Genomic DNA, 15,087 nt, shown 5'->3' with positions numbered 1-15,087 from the left:
TGTGGTTCATTTTATCCCTGCTTTCACTACTCTCCTTCTCTAAGTGATGTTGCCTCATTGATGAGTTGAGGTAGGAGTCCATAATCCATATTGTCAGGAGGATGAAATATGTAAAAAATCGTGAGGAATAACCTCCAAAGCGGGAGCTCTCGAAAATGCGACCACTCATAGCGAAACCGGAAGGTTATGTTATTATGTGCCGTTCATGTTTTGTTCATAATTGTTGGATATGATGAGTTATTTTAGAATTTGTTAGTTGATTTCCTCTACCTTTTTGTTCTCTGGTAAGTTTTTCGTGTGTTGAAAGTGATACAAAAATGTTTCATGTCATTGATTTCCATCATGTGACCAGGGTGATCATTTATAAAACATGAAATCAATCTGATTAATTACCATAACATTTATGTAAAGGAGACCGTGTCTAAAAAGAGCTCTTGAAGAATAATTTATTTGTCAATAAAGGAAAAGGTAGATGCTTTTGCACCCAGGTGTATATAGTCAACAATGCTATTTGCCCCGTGCGTGGCAAACATTAGATTTGGTTTTGAATGCATGTGCAAATGTATAACATTGGTGATGGCACATCTTATATTCAGCACTGTATATGCATCTGTTCTTACATTGTTTGCAATTGCTTGTTTAGGTAATAGGAACATCAGAGATCAGTGCTATATTGGACTTTACAGACCAACCAACCTAACCTAATCTGGGATTGTAGATAGGCACCTATTAGTCAGGCATAAAATAAATACAGTTGGTCGGGGTATGGGTGTGAAGATCCGAATAGCTGCTGTGTGACAAATCTTACCTGGGTGCAAATAGACTGTAAAACAACAGCTGACTGGCACTTCTTAAGAAGTAAGTATTTTAGGACCTTTTAACTCGCTGTACGTCCACCCATCCTTCCCCTATACAGACCTGTGTTCCAGGGATTGTTGCAGGTGGCCCAGGGCAGAGGGTCTCTGAAGCAATAGATGAGGTAGAGGAGGGCCCAAGCCAGGATAATGGTGTAGACTCGGGCATAAAGTTGGATCACTATATAAGAATAGCCAGTACCTGGAGAGACAGAGAAATCATCCGAAATACCCTCGGTTTAAGCTGTAGAGAATATGTGTAAAGAAGCCAAACTGTGCTGTATTTGCTGTAAAGTGTCCTTACTGTAAGGTAATTATTATATGTACAGCACTTTCGCTCGACCAAAAATCGTTTAAAAATGTGCTATATAAATAAAACTTGATTTGATTTGATTTGATTTGATTTGAAGCCGGATATAAATTAATCACGGCAGTGTTTAGCTGAGTTTCTGCTGGTAGACAGCCTTCTCTTCACATAGCTCACTGCTTGCATGCGGACGCTCCAAAGGGGCGTGGCCAGCAGCAGCTCGGTTACATTTAAAGGGCCAGACCCAGAATCAGCACTTTAGTAACAGGGCTGAAATAGAGTGGTATGAGGCATGCTACAATGGGTGATCTGTTTCGTATTTTGAGTAAAACACTTCAGAGACATGTTTTGTATAGATATGGCCCTATAATATTGTTCAAATATAGCATAATAGGTGACCTTAAACTCAGAAAACATCAGATTTAAAGGATACAAGCTTGTTGATGTATCTCCCCAAATACAGGCCAGGAAAAATAAACAAGGGTGGATAAACTGCAGCTGCCTTTGATATAATGGGCTTTCATAATAACCGTGATCTACATATCCATAATTTAAATTTGATGAATTGACATTTTCACACGTTTTTCTCATTGATTTCTCGACCAAAGTGTTATTGTTCTAGGTCAGTGACTGTGAGTGTGTATGTAGTATTGGCATCATTCAATCATCAAAGCTGAGGCTTTGTATAAGTGCAACAGGAGTGCAATATTTACATTTTAAGGCCTATATGAGGACCTAGATTTTAGATTTTAGACTTCTTTTGTAAACAATTGTTTTTTTGTTTTGTCTCAGAAGTCCACTGTGGCTGAAAACAAGGTTTACAGGAAAAGTCTGTACATTCATTAATATGTATTAATGTGTGAAGAGTCCATACTGTATGACATAAAATATGATATTTGGTTGAATAACAATGCTTTAGGCACATTCTGTATTTTTTGGGCACCATCATATCTGAATCTGTGACAAAGTAAGGGTTTCATGCTTATATGTTCATAGGTTATAAGAGATCAGAAGAAAGTAAGACTAAAACAAATGTAGTCTGTATTATATTATTATTCTTAATTCATATACAGCTGTGGGGTCAATGGACCCAAATGAAATGAGAAAGTCAAGGTAATATTAACAAAACACAATGATTATGATTCCTGTTTCATGTATTGGTAGGATGGGGTACGTTCACGAAATATGGCTTCAGGGATTTTCCTTTTAGAAAACTTGGTGTTTCCTGAAATACATTTTCAGTTCTAGCCAGTTTTAAATTACATAATCCCTAATTGTCTAGTTGCCAGCTCATCAGCTGAAAATGTCATAAATGGATTCAGTATCGTATTGTCAACATAGGCTATTATGCCATTAAGGCTAATTAACCCATTTTATGCTAATTGTGCAAATTGCCCAACATGTGCAAGTTAGCATCCGGCAGTTTGGGACCAGTACTAAACATTTATAACATAAAACTTGTGGTTACCCTGTGCCAGGGGGCAGAGCTTGCTCCAGCAGGTCATGGCGCCCTCTTGTGTGTACTGACCAATCGCGGTCTCCATCAGGTAAAGCGGCACGCCACACAGCAGGGCAAAGAAACAATACGGCACCAGAAAGGCACCTGAACACACAGAATATTCACACCTGAGACTATGACATGGATGTTCAGTTTTGATGTTCCCCTACATTTAATAATAACCATGAGAAGGACAGATTCTGCATTAATAAAGTGATAATAAAATGTAGATGTACAACAAATATTACTTTTATGGTGCGTTCACACCGGAAGCGGCTGTCAGCTGTGTTTACTCGCCTCATTCAAACAGGACACGCTGGTGAGGGGGTGGGGCTTATCTCCATGTAAATACTATGGTAGATTAAAGGTGGGGTAGGTAATTTTGGAAAAACCAGCTCGAGTGCGCTAGAATTTGAAAATACACAACCGGAAAAAATCTTCCACTTCCTTACAGAGCCCCTCCTCCAACACACACGAACGCGCACATGACCAATGAGGGCACGAGATAAGTTTGTGCACAGATGGAAGGCTGACAGGCAGGTAGGCCATCCAGTTACTTTAGCCGGGCCGGCTAAAATGATTGGTCGTGCTTTTTACAGTACTACGGCTTCCACATATGACATTTTTTAATGGATTTTTTGTCAAAGCACTTAAGATATTCATTGCTATCGGGATGTTAAGAGCATTCCATGGACTATAACAAAAAGTGTATCTCGAGCCGGTTTCTCAAACTTACCTACCCCACCTTTAACTAACTACAACAAAATGAACATATTTGACCGTTATTTGATTGTTAATACACGTTTTAAAATGATGCCAAAATAACAACATACTGATACCAGTTTGTAAATACCATGAATGAATGCATGTTTACACAGGCGGCAGGAGAAACCGTTTTATATGTGTGTTTCCTGAATGGAGATCTGTGGCCTGTACTATGAAGCAGGATTTGCGGTTAGCGAGGTAACCGCTGAAAAAGGTTGGGAACCACTGATTTAGAGGAACAAAGAGTTTCACCGGACGAGTAAAACCACACCAGCAGGAGAAAACCCTGCAAAACCACATTCCCTGAAGGCATCCTCGTCAGGTTCCTTGATCACAACTATTCATAGGTAATGTTAAGCAATAATGGAAAGTAACTAAGTACATGAACTAAAGTATTGTACTTGTGTACTTTTTTTGACATATTATGTACTTTACTTAAATACGTCCATTTAATGCTACTTTATACTTCTACTCCACTACATTTCAGAGGTGAATATCATACTTTTTACTCCACTACATTTATTTGAACACTCACAGTTACTTTGCACATATAATTAATAACACATATATGCCCATATAGTATAATGCAGTACTGCATGCACTACTAAACTACACAGTATCTAAATCTGGTCCAAATTGAACAACGACAACACTGAAATGCTCTTGTGTAAAAACATGATACAATTAAAACCATCATCATATAATACTTTGAAAGATCCATTCTGCATAATGAGTACTTAATTTTTATAAGTAGATATTTTTTAAATCAGGACTTTTACTTCTAGATGAGTATTTTAAGACTATAGTATTTGTACTTTTATTTAAGTAAAGGATCTGGGTACTTCTTCCGGCATTGATGTTAAGTCATGCCAACAGGCTCTACAGTTTCTTGGCTGTTTTACTTAGATAGATAGATAGTCAGGTCTACAAAAAGGACACATACAGAAGCAGATTAATAATAATTGCTACTGAGTGTAATAACTTCCATTATTTTAGCAGCCGTGTATCCATGTGGCTATAAAGTCAATATATATACTTTCAAATGTTATTTTTCATGTAACCTCAAAGTATTTAGATTATTTTCAGTTATTTCTACACACTCCTCATATGCCACATAGATTGAGAGTCCTTCAGCAGCTCTTCTGCAGCTTGATGTAACAAGGAAATAATTACTAGAGATTAGGGATTTTCATGAAATCATCTAAAATGTCACAGTTGATTGTATGTACAGCTCACCTCCTCCGTTCTTATAGCATAGGTAGGGGAATCTCCACACATTGCCCAGGCCCACCACATTGCCTGCTGCTGCCAGAATATATTCCCTTTTCCTCGTCCACTGTTCCCTCTTTTCCACTTTGTTCTCCATTTGTGTTCCTCTTTCAGTCCTCTGCTCAGTAGGCTACTGCAGCACACAGCCCTGCACACAGCATACTGATTGTTATGACTGGTGCCTGAGGCCTTGGGTGTAGAGCGAGGAGGTGCTTATTATAATAGAAGTATCATGTATTTAGTCTAAAGTTCCCTGAGGCACATTTGTAAACTGTGATATTCTGCCACAAAAATACAATGTGATTAATTAACCTTTCAAAAATGTTGGTGCTGTTTCGAATGTAAAGTGCCATTTCTTTGTGAAATGGTTTAGTTATGAAATCAGAATTACATAATTATAAATAATAAACAAATACAAAAAAATTATATTTATTATTGAAGATAAAAATCTACTGAGAAAATAACTAAATATATGTTTAGTTTCGATGTGCACTTCAATTCATAATAACGATAGTTTTTATATCGAAAATAAGATTTTAACAAACAAGGTTCAAGGTTCAAGGTTCTTTATTGTCAAACTGACATAGTTACAGAGTAATTATGTTGTTGAAAATCTTATGTCATAGGCTTCTCAAACAATGCAACATAATAACAATACAGATAGCAAGAGCAATACAAAAAGAAAAATAGTTATAAAATAAAGTGAGCATGTGGAATAGTGCAGTACGAGTCTATATACAAGTTATTGGAATGATATATATATTTTTTTTATTCTCTTATTGTCATTTCACAGTACAGGTACCCTGTAACGAAATTGTTCCTCTGCATTTGACCTATCCTAGTGTTAGGAGCAGTGTGCTGCCGTGGACGGCGCCCAGGGAGCAGTGTAGGGAACGGTGCCTTGTTGTTTATTGTTTAACAGTCTCACTGCTTCCCGCGGGAAGCAACTGACAGTTACACTTTGAGTTGTCTCTTTTGAGATCCTCAAACAGGGAGTTGTCAAACTTGCTCACTCTTGTTACTCCTTCTCCTGAACCATGACTAACCACACACATTTTGGCACAACTGCTACTTTACACAACTGATATTTAGTGGGAATGCTGATACAGCATTCCAACTATCTGTTTATTATTATTCCGCCGGGATTTTGCACCTCTTCTGCTCCCACATTCCACATCGCAGAAACTCCGTTCAAACATCAAAACGTTCAGCTCGGTCGGGAATCAATGGCTATTACTTTTCTCATTCATAACTTTCATAATTCTCGAGATATATCCCATAATTCATCACATTTTTACCATGGAAGTCAATGGAGAAATTCTTCAGACTTCAACAAATCTTCATGCGACTTCAACTGCTAACTGTTCCTTCATACTTTCACTCAGAAACCTCATTCCAACTTTAAAATGTTACACATCTTTCTGACATTATTCGTGTAACACAACTTTTAAATCTGATTCTTTTAGAGATATTAAACATTGTTCAGACCTTGGTAAAGAGGCCTTCTTCAGATTTTAACATTAACTAGAGAATGCAATTCCTGAAGAAATTGCTAGTGGGAATGCTTTATGCTGAAAAGCTGACGCTAAACTGCTATGCTGAAATGTAATGTGTAAGAAGAAAGTGAAGAATTTAGATTGAAATGATACATGAACACTGGGGGCTTGAATGTGTGATGAGTGAAGAAAATAAAGTAAAAAGGCTTGGAAAAGCAGCAGAATATTTGAACTGCAAACTTTTGAACTAACTTGATGGCGAATGATCTGTCGCCATGGCAACGGCATTTGATGACACCCCATAATACGCTTAAATGCGTTGATGGCTGCATCGTTACCAAACCTGTGAAGTTTTGGGCCGTTTGGAAAATGTTCACTGAAGTTATGAGAAAACCGTGTTTCATGGCGAGCATTGTGTTGCCATGGCAACGGCATTTGAAGAAACCCCATAATTGACGTAGAGCTGTTGAGGGCTGGACCGGTGATATACAAGCGAAGTTTGGGGGACGATCGGACCGTTTCCATTGGACTTACAGCGACATCGTGCTTCATGGCGAGTGGTCTGTCGCCATGGCAACGGCATTTGATGACACCCCCAAGAGAGAGAGAGAGAGAGTGTGAGAGAGAGTGTGAGTATGAAATGAACAGTTAGAACTGACTGCTGTCAGTTGGAGTGATGACATCATCGTGTTCCATTACACAGGTGTTTATAGTTGAGCTAACGAGCTCTGTAGAGATCAAAGGTTTGCATTGTTCTGAATGAGAGATAAACCTCTTACATGTGAACGTTTTGTGGAAGAACCATAACAGATATCTGTGAAATTTCAAAACGTGAAGCATGTCAAGGAAGTTGAGTATCTGAAGTGTAATTTTTGTGTACTTTCGGGTTAATAATGTGGCCTTTTTGGCAGTTTAACTAAAGGTGTGCGGCTGCTGCTGTGAGGAAATATCAGCCTGAAATTACAATGGGTTTTAATGGAGACATGTTGAAAGTTTTTGTCACTTCATGCCCTCAAGAGGCATTTTGTTTAATTATTTTTGCTTAATTATTTGTCAGTTTTCAAGCTAAGAGATGTTTTCCTACGTTTGTCATGACAAATTATGTCTCAGGAATGTAGGGTTTGGGAATTATGGCAGTTTATAAAAATAATATGAAGGCAAATTTCAAGATTTCCTACCCTCTAGCTGTGACATCACGCACTCTAGTTAAAGGGCCCATGTCATGGCCATTTCCACTGATCATAATTCCATTGTTGAGGTATACTACAATAGATTTATACTGTGCAATTTTCCAAACTCACATTGGTTTCGCATACAGCATCTCTGTAAAGTATGTGTATTCAGCAGTATTCACTCTCTCCACTAAACGGCTCGTTGGAGCTCTTGCCCCCCCCTCCCTGTGAGCCTAGTGTGCTCCGATTGGTCAGCTCGGCCACTCTGTTCTGATTAGCCAACCACCAGAGAGGCTCCGCCCATGTCTAACAGTGCTTTTTTCGGCTCGCTCTCAGCGGAACAACAGTCTTATAATGGCCTCGGTACAGCCGTATATTGTATACGCTAACTCAGTGGTTCCCAAACTTTTTGTGCCCAAGGCACACCAAAGGACAAGTAAAAATCTCAAGGCACACCTATTGTGCAAAATAGCCCTTATAACACGTGTTATCACTCATATCATGTAAAATATCTGTAAATGTGCATAATTATTTACTAATGCCAAATAAAATGTGACAAAGACAACTATATTACTCATGAAATATTTATTAACGAAATATTTCAGAAATTAATTTGAAACTTTATCAAATTAGGCTTCATCAAAGCAGCAACACACTCATTTAAACCAGACAGGTCACAACATTAAAAATTGTGGAGGATCAGGCTTTGGTGGTTGGCTCCCATCACGGCGCACAGCTGGGAGAAGAGGCGAGATTTCAGGGGCCTTGATTTGATGTAATTCACCATCTGCACAGCCTGATTCAGCACCTCAGTCAACTCCGGGGGCATGGTTTTGGCAACTAATGCCTCTCTATGCAAAATGCAGTGGTTTGTCACGATATGTGGGTTTTGTGCTCTCACCTTAGCAATAAATCCTTTCACTCTCCCCGTCATGCTTGCCGCACAATCTGTGCAAAGACTGACGCACATATTCCAGGTCAGACTGTTCTCTTTTAACACTAGAACCGCCAGAGGTCGCTGTATACCTAAAACCGCCAACGGGTAACATTTACCCGCTATTGATTTTCAAGGTACAATGTTCTTTTAATTATCATGCAGAACAGTGAGTTTTGATCGCACAGGGATGAAACTTATACCAATAGAATATGTGGACTCTCAGCTTTTCATATGATATAGTTTGTGCAGATAGGATGAAGTATAAAATATCGCTACCAGTGCTGATTTAAACACTTGGTGTTAGACTTGTGTTTTGTTTAGGTACAAATCTCTCTCTATCTCTCTCTATCTATCTATAACTATCTATCGATCTATCTGTAATGTTCTGTTCTATGGACATATAATTGTCTACATAAACAGACGACGCGGACTACTTCTCTCATTCCAAGTGTCCATCTTTATTCAGCTGGCACGTAACCTGCACACATGCATTACGTCCTCAACGTGAGCTCAGTCATCCAAGATCTTGTATTCGCCAAGATGTTACACTATCTATAACTATATATCTGTCTATCTCTCTCTCTCTCTCTCTCTATCTATCTATCTATCAATATATCTATCTATCTATCTATCTCTCTATCTATAAGGAACCGCAGTAGGCAAAAGGCGTTGCTATAGCGACACGTCATGTTTACGCTGCATTTTCTATGAGGTAAATATTACCCGCTGGCGGATATAGGTATAAATGGCAAATTTTTGGGCGATTTTTTCAATCTGACTTCATATTGACAATTTTTAGCAACAGAGAGTGCTACATAACACACTTTCAGGAAAAGTCACGGACTGGGAGACTTTAATATTTTATTGAAAAAAAGTTACATACAATCAAAAAACAGCTGCGGGTAAAATGTACCCGTTGGCGGTTCTAGTGTTAAATAGTTATTAGTTACCCTGAATATTTCTTCTCCCGTAGTATGGCTTTCCATTTCTTTGCAAAAGAAAAACGTCTCTTTGATAGAGTCAGCATCAACATATCTGACGTTTGCCAGAAGTTGGGCAGCCCCACTTATGTCAGTAGATTCGTCTATTTGTAGGGAAAATCTGCCGCTCGCCTGCAGTGCCATAAGACAGGTAACTTTCATGATACTGTCTGCTGACAGTTTTTTTCCTCTTTTCTTTCGGTGGTGGGTTGTCGGCAGTCTCTGCACTGGTGGTTGGTGGTTTGCTCCGCACAAGAAATCGCTCCATTTTCCCTCTTGCGTGTTTCTCTGTTTTAATGTTGTCCTTCAGCCTTCGATGTGTCACGGTCTTATAATTCCCACCTGCAACTGCGTTAACAGCGAAATATGGGGTTCTGTGAGGATTTTTCTTTAAAGAATTGTTTTTAGGTATAGAGTTTGCCTCTGTATTATGAAATGAGTGCATACAAAGTACTGATATAGTAAATTAAAAAATTATTATTTTTGTGTAGTTGTATATTGCAATAATAACGTATGGTTGTCACAAAATCCCACGGCACACCCGGACTTGCCTCACGGCACACCAGTGTGCCGCGGCACACCGTTTGGGAACCACTGCGCTAACTAACCGAACTGTACCTACAACTGTTGTTATAGAAGAGTAAGTTATTTTTACCTGTAATAAACTACTACTGTTTGATGAGAAATCAAATCATGGTTTACTATATATGAATGATATGTTATAGGAGCAAATAATTCAGGGAAGAAAGGATAGGCCTACTAAGTATTTCCATCAAACTTTATTTTTAGAAATGTACAAAATGAACATGCGTAAATATACATATATACACTGTATATCATCCATTCCTCCCCTTATAGACGTTTTCGGCATCTTGCCTATCGCAGCTTTGTAAGCGGCTGCCGGGGCTTTTTAGGACGAGGCATCAGAGTGGGTCATCCCGTGTGTGTGTTGTTTAGCTATGTAGCATACACGCTATGAACGGTAGCTTGGTAGCATACACGCCAGGAACGCCAACTATAATGTACTGACCGTACGGTAAATCACCCGGAGTATACTGTCTATGAGTATTTCGTGTGTGAATGCAGACATTCTCCTGCTATGAGATACATGTATGTAAGGCCATCTGCTGATATTAGAGTTGATATATGGAAACGCTAGCAACTTAGTTAGCACAGTGTCAATGGCTTAGCAGTCCGACACACGTTTACACATTTAAACAGTCGTGGTAGATACCTTGTTTGGGAGACATTCCTGACAAAATTAAGTGCCAATCACAAAATATTATTGAAACTTAGTCGTTTTATGTTCGTCAGCTTGCCAGCTGGATTACAATGCTAACCTATGTTTGCTAGTTGTTCAGTGTAATATGCTATAGGCTACTATACTATACTATACTATACTATCAACAACAGATAGTGGTTCATATTAGGCTATCAAGAACATGTTTACAATTGCAATCTTATACGGGTAGTCTGCTACATTCATTGTAGCTGGCATAACAACGTTTTCCCGAGCAAACTCATGTCTAGCTCCGTTGTTTAGCTCGGTAGCATACACGCTAGGAACGCCAGCTATAATGTAATTACGTTTCGCGACTGACCGTACGGTAAATCACCCGGAGTATACTGTCTATCAGAGGTGGGGACTCGAGTCACATGACTTGACTCGAGTCAGACTCGAGTCCCATATTTTTTGACTTGAGACTTGCTTGACTAACATTGATAAAAGACTTGACTTTGACTTGGTATTCATGACTTGAGACTTGACTTAAGCTTGAGACAGATGACTTGAAAGGACTTGACTGTTTAAAATTAAATATTTGCGTTTGTTTTTGTAGTGAGATATTACGTTTAGTTTTTTCGAAAAACGTGATTGGGTGATTATAGCGCAGTGCGCGCAAACCTGGCAACCCACTACGGCAGGAGTGTCAGTTAACATGGCAGCGGCTAGCGTTACTCCAAAAATAGTGAAGTTTGGATTCAAGGATTATGTTGTCGATGACGCTAATAAGAAGAGAACAGCGGTATGAAGGGTCTGCAGCATAAAGATCAGTGACACGACCACCACAACATCCAACTTCATTCGTCACTACAAAAAACCCACAGAGAAAGGTGTGTGAATGTGTTGTGTTAGCTAGAAAGCTAACGTTAAGTTTAAGCTACGTTAGACTTGGTTTCAAATCGATTAAGCATTGCAAAGAGAAGACAAAACGGTAAATGAACACTAGAACCTCCAAGGGATTCATTTTGACTAACCCCGATACTGACGGGCTGTCATTTCCCCTGTTTGTAGAAGTGCATCATTCCTTGATTTATTGTAAAAATGAATCTGAACTTTTTGATCTGTTATGATGATAAACTGAAGCAATTTCTAAATTAACCCAATTAAGTGAGTTTTAAATCGTCCTACTTTTAGTTTATAAGGAAATTATGAAGAGGAACAAATTAAATGATTTGAAAATGATATCTATGTAGGTGCTGATGCTGTTGGCGGTTCTAGTGTTAACAGACATTTAAATTAAATATGTGTAATGGCAAATGCCATATATGATTTTCTTACCTGGAATTCTGCCTTTTTGAACAGACTTTTTGATTGAGTCCTAGCTATATTGTCTGCAGTTCTAGGGTTAATATGAATCTAATATGATTGCCATCGGTCTAAATTAGATTTCAAATGATTAACTGTGTATGTAATGAAGATCATAGTGTGGGTTGAATCCATTTTCATAACCACTGTCTTTTAACTGATTTAAATGCGGAAACTGGGCTTATTCATCAGAATTTCGTATGACTTGACTTGACTTGCTTGCCCTGAGCAATGACTTGACTTGACTTGCTTGACTCTCACCACAGTGACTTGGGACTTGCTTGATACTTGTAGGTCAAGACTTGAGACTTGCTCATGACTTGCACATGTAGGACTTACTCCCACCTCTGCTGTCTATGAGTATTTCGTGTGTGAATGCAGACATTCTCCTGCTATGAGATACATGTATGTAAGGCCATCTGCTGATATTAGAGTTGATATATGGAAACGCTAGCAGTCCGACACACGTTTACACATTTAAACAGTCGTGGTAGATACCTTGTTTGATAAATACACAAATAACAATGCAAACTTACAGGTTGTGTACCCGAATCTTCCCCTGCTCCAAACGGTCCAAACAAACTAGGAATAGCATCGTCCTTCAGTTTCAAATGCTGTCCCCGAACTCTTTAGTCCCCGGAACTGTCCTAGTAGATTGCGTTCTCACCGGAATAAGTCGATGAGGGAGGATTACGCAAATGGAGGCGCTGACGTCATATTTGCCATATCTCTGGAACCCATTGGTCGATGTTGGTGATTGATACCTCTTTTTCACCGTTAGGGCCAATAGAATCGAGGGGAAGTTCCTAAATCCATTTTAACATTACCATTGAGGATTGAGAGTGATGCGCACGCAGTTTGCCCAAAACCGGAAGCTCTGTTACACTCTATATGAAAAATACGTTTATTGACATAAATGTTATGATGGATTATCAGTAATCATTTCAAAGTGACACAAAGATATTGGATTAACCTTCAGCAGCGTTTATATGTGTTTTAACACTAGAACCGCCAATCGGGTCAATTTGACCCAGAGCTGTTTTTTATTGTATATAACTTTTTTTCAATAAAATATTAAAGTCTCCCAGTCCGTGACTTTTCCTGAAAGTGTGTTATGTAGCACCCTATGTTGTTAAAAATTGTCAATATGAAGTCAGATTGAAGAAATCGCCCAAAAAATTGCCATTTATACCTATTTCCGCCCAGCGAGTCATATTGACCCCACCCCTTTTCATATAAACATGACGTGTTGCTATAGCAACGCCTTTTGTCTACTGCGGTTCCTTATAGATTGAGAGATAGATTGAGAGAGAGAGAGATAGATGGATAGATATATTGATAGATAGTTATAGATAGAGAGAGAGAGAGAGAGATAAAGACAGTCTGTAGTGAAGGAGTGCGCTCACGGGAGACTGCTCGCGCTGTGCTCCGCAGCAAACAGCTGTGGGGCGAGTTGAAAGTACGTTATGCTGGCCTGGGTGTCTAAATAATGCTTCCGGGCCAGCGGGCCATTTATAATGTCGAGCCCTGTCATATGAAAAGCTGAGAGTCCACAGATTCTATTGGTATAAGTAGTTATACAAATACTGTTTCAATCACATTAGTATGCATAAAAAGTGACAGGTCACATCCCCCACTACTTATGCTAATGAGCCCCTTTGATATGCTAATGAGCCCCTTTGTTCGAGGTGTTATCGCGTGTAGGTGTGATATCACAGATAGCTGTGATATCCTTTGATGTGAGGGGTGAGGTGTTGTAACATGTAGGTGTGATATTCCCCCTTGTAGTAGATCCTTTGTTGTCTAATCTAATTAGCCTTTGATGTCTGCCCCTTTGTTGTCTAATCGAATTACCCTTTGATGTCTATCCTTTGATGTGAGGGGTGAGGTGTTGTAACATGTAGGTGTGATATTCCCCCTTGTAGTAGATCCTTTGTTGTCTAATCTAATTAGCCTTTGATGTCTGCCCTTTGTTGTCTAATCTAATTACCCTTTGATGTCTGTCCTTTGATGTGAGGGTGGTGAGGTGTTGTAACATGTAGGTGTGATATCACACAGACGTGTTATAAGCCTTTGATGTCAATCTAATTAGCCCTTTGATGTCAGTCCTTTGATGTAAGGGGGGTGAGGTGTTATAACATGATATCGCACCGGCGTGTTATAAGCCTTTGATGTCAATCTAATTAGCCCTTGAAGTCAATCTAATTAGCCCTTTGATGTATGTCCTTTGATCAGTGTTTGTAACTAGTATTAAGACAGTCTCTTTGAAGTTGTGTGAGACTGTCTCGCACCCCGTCCTCCTCCCACCCCGTCCCCCTCCCACCCCTTCCCCATTCCTTTTGCTGTGATGTCAGAAGATAGAGGTGGGGGTGGAGTTAGATAAAAAAGAAATCCGTGCAAACTAAATAAAAAGCCTCTCACCAAGTCACCTAAACTGTCAAAAACGAAAATGGCAAAGAGACGCATCGATATGGGTTTAATCAGCGAGACGCCTGTGACAACTTACCGCCATCCGTCGGGAGCGCCAGTCAAGAAACGGATGCAGTATCTGTGCCGGGTTCAGACCCTCCGTCTGAGGCTCTTCATGAAAAATGGAGTCTGGATGTGTGAGACTGTCTCCCCTCACACCCCCTCCCCTCCCCCAGCCGGTCACCTCCTGATTTTGCTATCAGCCATTAATTTTCTCTCACCAAGTCACCTAAAACTTTTATTGTCCTCTCTAAATTAGATTAGTTTTAATATGATTTGTGTTAACTATGGATGTTCTCTTAAGTTGTAGGGCTTGTGAACTAATGTTTAATTATTTTACTAACTACAACAAAGTCTCTTTGAGAGGAAAATAATAATAATTTAAAGATCTTAATGACCCCTTGATCTTGTCTTTTTATTGTTTAATTACTTTATTAACTATAAGGAAGATTTACTGGTATGCTTCCCTAGATGATGTAAATAGTCCAAGTGCCGTGTTAGGGGGACATTACGGAACTCAGGAGTCCGCCCTTTGAGGCGTTGTTAACATTAATGCTTTTTGCTTTTGTTTTTGTTACTAAGATACTTTTTAGATACACTTTTGAAGTGAGCAATACTTTACAACTGGTAGAAAGTTAAGTACTTTGTATGGAATTGGGTTTTCTTTTAGAGCTGTTTTCAGTGAGACAATGCAGTTTCTGATCATTTTAAGTTTTCAAGTTTCAAGGCTTTATGGCATATGCCCATTAGCTA

At 39.1% G+C, this 15,087-nt stretch overlaps 1 protein-coding gene across 1 annotated transcript in view; it reads right to left on the bottom strand.

Moving 5' to 3' along the window:
* Positions 1-4,840, bottom strand: part of LOC117469358 (sodium- and chloride-dependent betaine transporter-like) — a 56,420-nt gene extending 51,580 nt beyond the window's left edge. The window contains exons 1-3 of the mRNA XM_034113791.1: positions 4,661-4,840; positions 2,630-2,764; positions 919-1,056 (exon numbers count right to left, since the gene is read on the bottom strand). Of these exons, the coding sequence (XP_033969682.1) occupies positions 919-1,056; positions 2,630-2,764; positions 4,661-4,790 (403 nt within the window). The 5' untranslated portion in view covers positions 4,791-4,840. The remainder of the gene's footprint in view (positions 1-918; positions 1,057-2,629; positions 2,765-4,660) is intronic.
* Between the last annotated feature and the right edge of the window lie 10,247 nt (positions 4,841-15,087).

This window comes from Trematomus bernacchii, unplaced genomic scaffold (genome assembly GCF_902827165.1).
Source record: "Trematomus bernacchii unplaced genomic scaffold, fTreBer1.1, whole genome shotgun sequence".
Lineage (NCBI taxonomy): Eukaryota > Metazoa > Chordata > Actinopteri > Perciformes > Nototheniidae > Trematomus > Trematomus bernacchii.
Note: the sequence above shows the minus strand (reverse complement) of the source record. Positions and strands in the feature narration are given on the sequence as shown.